The sequence below is a fragment of the Periplaneta americana genome, chromosome 8, assembly GCF_040183065.1.
Source record: "Periplaneta americana isolate PAMFEO1 chromosome 8, P.americana_PAMFEO1_priV1, whole genome shotgun sequence".
Classification (NCBI taxonomy): domain Eukaryota; kingdom Metazoa; phylum Arthropoda; class Insecta; order Blattodea; family Blattidae; genus Periplaneta; species Periplaneta americana.
In genome coordinates, this window is record NC_091124.1 from 31,874,205 (window position 1) to 31,885,320 (window position 11,116).

General features: G+C 35.6%; 1 protein-coding gene across 1 annotated transcript; it reads left to right on the forward strand.

The window, feature by feature from the left end:
• The first annotated feature begins 531 nt into the window (after positions 1-531).
• LOC138704290 (uncharacterized) lies at positions 532-7,430 on the forward strand. Its single transcript, XM_069832155.1, has 2 exons — positions 532-576; positions 3,813-7,430. The coding sequence occupies exons 1-2, from the start codon at positions 559-561 to the stop codon at positions 4,707-4,709; spliced, it is 915 nt and encodes a 304-aa protein (XP_069688256.1). The 5' UTR covers positions 532-558; the 3' UTR covers positions 4,710-7,430.
• Positions 7,431-11,116: the final 3,686 nt, after the last annotated feature.

Sequence of the window (11,116 nt, forward strand, 5' to 3'; positions counted from 1 at the left end):
ATTGAACAATCATGGACTAGTGCGTTACAAATAAATTATTAACATAAAAATTACGCGAAATCGCGTCCTTTCAAGGGAGTTTGGGGCTAAATAATACTGAATATGTGAGCTCTAAGCTTATTGGCCACTTATCTCACTCCGAATTTCGCTGTTCCCCTGAAAGAACTCTACAGAATTTTGAAGGGGAAAGCCAGTGACACATACATTTACTTCCTTTTGAAAAGTAGTAACTTTAAAGCCTTTTATGGTTATTGGCTCATCGCAGAACTTGTAGCCTTCCTTCAGCCTACAGTCAACTTCCTTAGCGAGGCGTTGCATAGCAACTGTTTATACTTATTCTCAGGGGGCCTTGTACAATGTCACAACCACGAACAGATTGTCCATGCTCTTCCCAACAACACACTAACGTTATTGTTTGTAACTCTGTGAGTTTTGTGGACCTCTTCGTTGGAGTGCGTGCTCGGCTGGCCAACAGCGGACTCCAGATGACTATAAAACGATAAGACACTTGTTGCTGAGCCCACAATTCTACGCGACTGCTGACTTCACTAGTTAACCATGAAGACCATCCTCAAGGTAACACGCAACTTTGTCTAACCAGCATTCTGGCATTACTAGAGAAAGGTCAGGATTATTTGAGGTGAACAATCTAACACATCATGCACTTTGTATCTCATCTGTTTTTCCATTGCTCTGGTTGAATTCATGTCCATGGGTGGGAAACTCGTGCTCTCAGGCCCGATTGTATAAACCATTTAATCTTAGATCAGAGGTTAAATTGATCCTTGTTTCAGCTGAACTTGGAATTTTGTGTTGTATAAAGTCTAATCTGAGATTAATTTGTCTCAAACTAAAGTCAACTTTGACTGAAGAAATTTCTCCGATTAAGTTAGGTGATCCAAGTTCAGTTATTTCTTTTCTGTTTGAAATATACGAGTGACAGATTGTGCAAATAAAATATCCATTATTATTAATATTAATAGATATGTTAGGTACATTTATATATATTTCTTTCAATTTCTTGCCTTAATACACAAACATTATTATATTTTATAAGGCTCTATCGTGTTCAGCAGTATCAAATAACATAACCTATAATTATATTATGTTTATAACAACCATTAATTATTAATGGATATGATAGGTACATTCATAAATGTCAATTAACTGTATTACTAAAAGAAAATTGTCGTTTTATAAAGCTTTATTATGTTTAGCAGTATCAAACACCATAACATGATAACAACTTGGAGAACAGTCAACCTTCTTCTTATTGTCCGCCATTATTTACATTGCAAAAAAAAAAAACAGTGTCTCCAACAGAGTGTAATACGGAAAGTCGCCAAAAAGTAGTTCTAAAATCGCTAGATTTCTCATTATCAACAAAGAAAGATTAAATTTTGTCACTATGGGGTGCTAAAAAGGTCACTAAATCCCTATTTAAGCAATATAAAAGTTAAAAAAAATTGTTGTTGAAAAAGAGTTAAAATCGCTAGATTGGCAACACTGAACAAACCTGTATAACATGGTCCGCGCATCACGTATTTCACCTGTTTATGCGATGTTGCCAAATCCTTTTCACGTGAACTTAGATTGCATTTGAACCAAGGTAATTTGATCGCAGAAAAGTTTTATACAATACAAGAAGTGTCTGAACTCGGTTTACTTTTCGATCTTCGATCAAAGTTGATCTTTAGTCAGGGAGTTTTATACAATTGGGCCTCAAAGTGTCAACAGAACCTCAGTGCAGGTAGAACGGACTCTGTACTAGCTGAACTGTCTGTGTGCGGTTCTTTCAAGACACAAGTTCGATCGCGTCTGAAGTAAGTGGCGGCTCGTTTTAAGTGAAAAACAATATAATTCCCAGATCATTTCTCTTTAGTTACGAGTAAAAAGATATATTTTTTTTATTAAGAAGAGAGGTAAAGCTTGTATTGTATTATATTTTCTTACGCATGACATTACAAATAAACAATGAAGGTTTTAGTAAATAAATACTGTTTAGATCTGATTTAGAACAGTTAAAGGTAAAAATGAGATATCAAGAAGGTGAGACTGATATCAAATATCATTAGCACGTTGTGCGTGCGAGTTACAGAATTGCACGACATATAATCGACTAGCTAAGAAAATTTATGCATAAATTTGAAATGTGGTAGTATCATGTAGAACATAGACAACTTCACTTTCTTTGACTTTAAACTATCTTGAAGAGTGATAAGAAAATCTTCTTATCAAATATAAGACCCTACTTCAGGACCTACAGCAGAATTCACTGCTAAGTTTGGAGAAACAGTGACAATTGACAAGGAATCGAAATTTTTCTGAAATCTTTTTGGCTTACGCCGATAGAAAATCCTGAAAATTTATAGCTTGAATTAATAAATCTACAGAACAGCACGCCACTCAGATTCCAGCAAAATCAGGAATCGAACTGTTCGTAATGTTGCCTAAGTAGAATTTCCAAATATACTCTTTGCTTCCCTATGTACTGTATGTGCTTGAGGCAGAGTTTAATACAAGGAAGAAGTGTAAAAGCTCTCAAAGTAAAGAAAGAGCTCAGAAGTAAGCTTATTTCATTTGCCTGACATTTAAAAAATACTTCCTTGAATTTGTTATTGTTTGCGAATACAGACTATTACCTTTCTGAGAACAGAGGAATACTCTTTAATGTACAAAGACTTGTAAATTCTAGCGTTCTACGTTTCAAATAAGACATATAATAAAAAATATTAACAAATAGTGTAATAATAAATAAGTGTTGCAGCTATATTTGTTGTATCTTGAAAAGATTGTATTCAGTTTGTGTTTCCAGTACTAAACTAATTTACAAACTAGAAAATAATATACTCTTGTTGTGTGTTCAGGTATAGTCTGTCTAAAATTACTATAATTATTGTACCATGCGTCATTCTGAAATTCAAACCATGGAATAGAGCCGCCAGAGCGCACCGTGGCTTTTGCAGCGAAACTACAAACAACTTGTAACTGCTGTGCCTGGCTCCGTCTGCCTTTCTCTCTTTCAAGGTTTTTTTTAGCACTTTGGGAGCAGGAGTTGCCCATCCATGTTCATGTCCTTTAATCCATATGACTGACTTTTTCGAAAGTTCCATCCTTTACTGTCGCTGAAAACGCAAATAGATTAGTTACAAATTTATTGTTCAAGGACTGTACTTGCACTCTGCACTGTTGTCACTATTTCCTCTTTGAATAGTGCGATGATTTTCCCTAGGGGTGGTGTAAAGATAGTGTTTTGCATTTCTGTAGTATACAGTAGACCTACAGGGTTTACCAAATAACGCAGTTTCTCTTCCTACTGTTTTATTGCAAATTAAATAAAAACATTAACACTTATCGTTATTTCCTGCTATTACGAAATCTGACAACCCTTCTGCAGTGAGTAAGGGACAGAATACCTATATTCAGATCAAGTTCATGTGTGTATTCGTAGGTGAGTCGGCGATGCGCTGTTGCCAAACTATATATACTTGCAGCCTAATTTTGTAATGAATCATGCACGTAATTACAAAACATTTAATATGATTTTATTAACTTCAATCTATCCTATTGCCCCTTTCAGAATCAGCACACTTGTATCATTTCCACCCTGTATTGTTATCAAATTTGGTAATTTGGAAAGAAGAGGAGCAATATAATTCGTAACACTATAGGCTAAAAGAACTGAATTGTTTTTACGAAACATGTAAAATGTGTAATGCGAAAATCTATGTCATTTTCATGACACTGATTATTTTAGATGTTTTCTACAAAAGGCCTAATTTTAGAACTGAAATTCTGAACCTTTGTTTCAGGTGTTCAGTGGCTTAGCCCTGCTGTCTGTCTGTACAGCGTTTGTTGTCCCTCCGTTCAGGAATTTTAAGCGAGGTGAAGGTTTCGCTTACCCTAACAGTGCAGTACTGGCCCTGGAGACATATGCTCGTGACTACAGCAAGGAAAACATACATTCTACAAACTTCCAGCAGAGATACAGCTCTGAAAAAGAGTTCGGAGACACAGACGCCTTCTCTAAAGTCGTCGGATCGGTTCCGGTTGTCGCTAGATTTGACGACGAATTCATTGAAGAAAAATTCTTAGAGCCAGAACATGTATATCTGGAATCGATACCTGTTTTGGTTGAAGAAACAGTTCCGACATTTACATACGAATCGATTCCTCCAGTTGATCTTGCTCCAGCTCCTGTGCCCGAATTCTTCCCTATCCCTGGGCCTATTATAGAAGATGTTGAAGTGTTTGGAATTGAAACTCATCCAGTATATGATTTTGGTCGTTACGTGGAATACATCACCGATATTGGGGAAAGGTACCCGGAATTGGAGAAAGGCTATGAAATTGAAGAAACAGGGGTAATCGAATATGAACCGGAAGTTGTTTACACAGAAGGGGAAGGTATCATTTTGGTTCCAGAACCAGAGATAATCGCCATTGCTGAACCCTTTTCAGTTCCAGTAGATGTATCATATGTGCCTGAGTCATTTACGATATATACACCTGAAATATCTGATTTAGTTATCCCCAGTTCACAATATCCTCTTGAATTCTGGCCAAGCTATCCTCTTTTCTACCCAGGTGAGGCTGTTCCAGGCTACATACCACAAACATTCGTCCCCGATACATATTCTAGTTTTTACCCTAAAAGACATTATGGTCCTTTTGAATATAGCCCTGTACCGCCGTACACCTACTGGTGAGTTATATCACCAAAAGAGTTGCCATCATTTTCCTAGTCTTTATACTGTGACTGCAATCATTTTGACCTAACAGAAGAACATCAAACATCTAATCTAAAAACAAATAATGAACTTATACTTTACAACAGATTTTCAACTTTCTTCTTGTATACACTCTTTCAACACTTACTGTATATAATAACTAATTAACCGATAATCTATTTAAATTAATAAATAACAACTTGACTGTGTTAACATTTAAAATAATGATGTTATTGTACCTGGTTGACAAGTTTCGATGTTTTTTTTCCATCATCGTCTGAATCCTGGTGAGTTTGCGCGCTGTCTTCTTGTTTCCTGTTATACTGGGGTGTGTTCACGTTACAAGGGACATAACCAAACCACACAACAATTCAACCTACTCAAAACACATCAGAAACACCAACCACAAATGCAGCAACATAGACAAAGATATAAAAATACTACAACCAAAAAAACCAGAAACTTGACACTCTAGAACAATACGAAATTCATAAAAACACATTCACAACACATCCGAAACACTCAATTGAATTTCAGAACGCACATCCTTTTCGATACAATCATGAACACATCCCACCATAACAGGAAACAAGAAGATAGTGTGGGAACTCACTAGGATTCAGCACATGATGCAAAAGACATCGAAACTAGTCAATTATTAGGATTTATTCATTTCAATAATTTAACAGTTAATCAGTAAATTTTCGTATTGTAACTAGTACAAATCAGGAAAACTTGCACACTTATATTTTATCTCTAAATATGTCTAAGTTACAAGTGATTTTACGACATTTTCTTCACAAAAAAGTAGTATTAAAGTTCGTGTGGTACGAGAAAGTGCTAACATGAGCTCTGATAACGGCATTGCCACTCCGAATAAATCGTCCTTACGTAGCGTAGTGTGTCCATGTGGTACTTATAAAACAGTCGACAACTATAGTTCGTTTCCATGGTATCGTAAAATAATGGAGTGCGGATATTGGTTCTAAAAATAAGCTGCTGTACTTTCGATTTGCTGCTTTAACAGTAAGTCAGGGTGCAGTGAAAGAAAATGGGATGAAAAGCACGTGCTAAGGAGATTTCAGGCACTTCCTATTACTGCACAAGCACTGTAGTAGTAACTTATAGTTTCTATATCGATTTTCCGTCCAGTGAAAGAATGGTGATACGTTTATGTGGTATTAGTATCTTACAAAGCATATTTGAAGAAGTCAGTGAGGGAAGGGTTAACATAGACAAAAGCGAACATTACGTTTTTATATTGCAGTTAATTAATATTAAAACTGTAATTAAATACGTAAAAAAAAGCTGAATTTTGGAAATGATGTGAACAATACAACAAACATTCATCTCCATAAAAACACGTTAAAGTCAAGTGTTAAATATGGCAATGAGATTTCGAAGTTGAATTAAAAAAAATAGGAATTGTAAATTGTTCAGTTATTTAGAATTGTTTGATTATTACAGAGTTCAACTAGAATAAAGCGATAACGTAACTATGATTGTGTGAAAATCTGAAAATTATAAGCATGCTGCATGACATAAATTTATCAGCAAACTGTGTGTCCATGGCAACAGATGACTGCACATCATCTCTCAAATTTTAGCCTTATATTAAGAACAACAAAAAGAAGAAGAAGAAGAAGAAGAAGAAGAAGAAGAGAAGAAGAAAGCCACCAAGATCTGCAAGACTGAAAATCACTGAAAATCACTGAAAAGATTCTTTAAGAGCACGAAATTAGTCGATGATGATGATGATGATGATGATGATGATGATGATGATGATATGCACAAAGAATAGAGGAGGAAACGCACAAATCACTTAAATGCAATGAAGAGAAGAAAAATACAAATATTGTGACATAAACCAAAAGAGGAAATAGACTCGTCTACCTTTGTAATATCAAACTAAAATAAGAACAGATAAAAAACACAAATTTTACATTTTCCTAACAATTTATAAATAATTAATAAGTTTAAATATGTACCACTCATTTATAGAGCACCAAAAATTTAACGGAAAGTTGTGCTTTCGCAGTTTTGTTCTTGTGTGAATTTCGTTTCCTTATTTATATTTTATCACTACCTCATGATCAATTTTGAATAGGAGCTTTCAGTACTTTTTATGTCATAGGTTTTGTTTGCCGAGCCTAAAAAAAAAGGCAGACGATTTGACTGATTGAATAATTTGTGGTACTTTCGCTTGTCTGCACGTAGTATTTTAATATTTTTAATTATGTCACGTACTTATTATATTGTCACGTAAATGAGAAAATATTGAATTTACCTGTTAAAATTTCTGAGAAGGTTACAAAAGAAATAATTAAAAACAGTAAGTGAAGTTTGTAGTAATAACATGTATGACATAAATTTTATTTCTCGTTTCTAATACATAGTTGCATTCATTTGTTGACAAAACAAAAGAACAATACTCAATGAAACAACAGACATGGCCTACATCGTTTGTCTGTCTTAGGGATTAAACTCGCTCCCTGGTGATGACCTCATGGATATATAGAAACAAGTGACAGAAGCTCCCATTGAAAATTGAACACGGGGTACAATTAATTTATCATATTTATTAATTTTATTACAAGTTCTGTTTTACACTCCATATTTTGTATTTAAGAATTATATATAATTTATTTTGAATTTATTATTATTATTATTTTCTATTTATTCACTTTTCATAATTTTATAGCCTACTACTCCTAAAAAAATCTTGTTTTGTTGTCAGTATTTTGCAGTATTTTATAGATATTTCTTCTTTCTTTCAAAATCATAAAATAGCAATTGTACAGTCATGGTTTATAAAATTTGAGATTTGTTTTTTTTCCCTATCCTCTTCCAGATTCTTACTTATAGAAATTGGAATACTTTGTAAATTCTTTAGTTTTATACTTACGTAAGAATTGTGTAAATTTGTAATATTTTCAATATGTGACATGTGTTATTTATTCTATAATAAAACTATATTACACTTCACTTTTCAAATAATTTTCCTTCAGACGACACAATTGCTGACTTTTTCCCGTTCATGCATAATTAAGTGCATACTCAGTGACTATTAAACGAGTTACTTACATTTCATTACAACACCGGGATGGACACAGTATGTTAAAGAAATATTCGATATTTTGAGAAGCGGTAGTATATACACCAAAACAAAAAAGAAGCAAAATCTAATAAACATTTTTATTTATTTATTTTATTAGGTTATTTTACGACGCTGTACCAACATCTAGGTTATTTAGCGTCTGAATGATATGAAGATGATAATGCCGGTGAAATGAGTCCGGGGTCCAGCACCGAAAGTTACCCAGCATTTGCTCGTATTGGGTTGAGGGAAAACCCCGGAAAAAACCTCAACCAGGTAACTTGCCCCGACCGGGATTCGAACCCGGGCCACCTGGTTTCGCAGCCAGACGCGCTGACCGTTACTCCACAGGTGTGGACTTAATAAACATGACTCCTAAAATTTATATTTATACGAAATAAGGTTTCTGAAAATTGGTATTGTAAAAACATAATATATTCTAATACTTTCTCAGAAATTGTATGCACTTCTTCAGAATATAAATAAACATTTTCCGAAATTGAGACTGAGAAGGTATATAGGGTATAAGTGTCATTATTTTAACTGATGATTATTCATATCTTCACATTTTTTTTCTAATTGCAATACTTAACGAATTATTAAAGTTTACAATATTAGACTTTTGCAACGTTGCTGGACGGGGAGGAGGGGGTTTATAAGTACACAGTACAGCTCAAGCGGGTACAGACATGCCGGTACAAAACAGATGCTCTGTTCTAGTGCAGGGGCGGACCATGATAATACTGTTATTTACATAAAACGAGCAGCAAATACAAACTTTCAATCTCACTAATAGAAAATTATGTTAAATTTACATTTTATTTAACAATAGGGCCTATTGGTCCATTTTTATTGCATGTCTAAAAATAAACAATAATGATTTACTGCACAAAATCACACGAACATTTTTTCTAATGCAAAATTTTAATTCTTCCCTCTTTCGTAAAGCAGTATTATTTTTTAATAAATTTCCCGTGTGATTTTCGAAACGGGGTAAGTGACTTCTAGGGCCGTATTCATGGACATTTTTAGCGCGGGCTTTCGGTGGATTATCGGCGTTTGTCGTATTCATAAACCAGTGCTAGCGATAGGATATGATTTGAATTCTGTACTAGTAAGTCCACACCTGTGGAGTAACGGTCAGCGCGTATGGCCGCGAAACCAGGTGGCCCGGGTTCGATTCCCGGTCGGGGCAAGTTACTTGGTTGAGGTTTTTTCCGGGGTTTTCCCTCAACCCAAGATGAGCAAATGCTGGGTAACTTACGGTGCTGGACCCCGGACTCATTTCACCGGCATTATCACCTTCATCTCATTCAGACGCTAAATAACCTCAGCTGTTGATAAAGCGTCGTAAAATAACCTACTAAAATAAAAAAAAAAATGTACTAGTAACCAGTGGATACCCGGGGCTAGCTTAGTACGCTCGTAGCGCGTGCTGCGAAATGTCTATGAATAGCACCCTAGTTTCTAAAAGTCGTTGAGAAACCGCTACAAAGTTCGCCGATTAGGTAACCTTCTTTGAGGAAAACGTTAACGGTACATCCTTCTTGCCTCACTTGAATTACGACGAATTTCTCCATACATTAATTACATATGATATTCCTAAACTGTGAATGACATTGTAAGTTGTTTACCGAATACCCTGTACTGAACTGCCATCCGCTCTATAGCAGACCTACGTATGGTCAGGGAGCTTTAACTCAGCTGGTCTGTACAGAGTACGTAGGCTGAATGAATCCTGCCGAACATGTTGCCACGTCTCTCACGTCAGAATATTAACATATTTAAGCATGCATTTTTTATTTAATTTCACGAAAACGCAATACAACACATAAATATATATATATATATATATATATATATATTTAAACTAATATTAACTCTTTGCTAGATATACCTATTGATGTAATTCTTTTCGTAATTTTACTAAAGATATAAGCAGTATAACGCAAATAAAATAAGGAAAGAAATATTTTTTTCTGGAAAAACTATCAAGTTTTGACCCTATGCTGTATGGGCATTTTTGATCCTGTAGACCAGGGATGTCAAGGTCAGAGCACGCGAAAGACGCTACGTCAGTGACCGGCATGTTCCGTGCTCTGTGACGTCATACCACGGAGCCGCCACGCTCTTTGCTCGGCAATCTCTGCATACTGAGCACAGCGAGGAGAGAAGGTTCAACTGAACAGTGGTGGTACGGCGCCTATGCAATGACAGAGCGCGATCCATTCGTCTGAGGTAGTATGGGAACAGCACAATTATAACACATTTGTACGAAAACAAAACTGTACATCCGTGATAAATCAATGCAACAAAATATTCTGGTTTGTAATCAAATTTAACATACTTATAATAATATGAAATTCATAATACAGCCAGCTGCAGAAGCGTTCGCATTATGTAAATGAGGATCCGAAACTGCTATAAATATACAAATGTAGAAATAAATAATTTAAGCAGTACTACAACACTTTGTCTACTCGGAAACTTGAAAATAATTCAAGTGTTTTTAATAAACATTTTCCTATACAATATACAGATTGAACTATCTAGGCCCTAACTTGGTGAGTAGTATCCAAAGTATATTTCAACTTTTGAAACACACCATCACTTTGTGTTACTATCGTGCCCAAGCTAAATACTTTGTCGAGATCAAACTGTGTTATGGAGTATGGAGGAATGGCGAAGTGTTTGATTTGTGGCAAGCTGTTTCAGCATGTAAAGAAATTCAATATACAATGCCATTATTCTGTATGCCACACCAATAATTATGACAAATATGGGGGAGAATATCGACAAGTACTGGTGCAGCAATTGAAAGATAAATTGTTAAGTGAAGCTAGGGAACACACTGTCAGTGAATCAATGGTAAGCTTAAGGCTTAAGATATAGGATTTCACTAGCCATTGCTAAGAACATGCGTTCTTTTAATGACGGGGAATTCGCCAAGAATGTTGCCATCATGACCGCAGAGTAGTTATTCCCTAGCAAAATACAGGAATGTGATTCCATCAATTTATCTCCAAGAACTGTCGTATCACTGCTGCACTGACGCCACTGCGCTGGTGCGTGTTAACAGTAATACGACTCAACTGCTCGCTCTTCCAAGCTCTTGAGGCCTGACTGGCTCTTACGTCATAACTGCAGCTTCTGCCGGCCACTGCGCTACGTGCACCCAAGTGCTCTCGGGTTCCAATGAATCTGTTCTACAAGCAGTAGCGGTGAACAAGAAGGGGTGAGCAAAATGAACTCTATTGGCCTACCACTGCAAGATGAATTAAACTGCTCT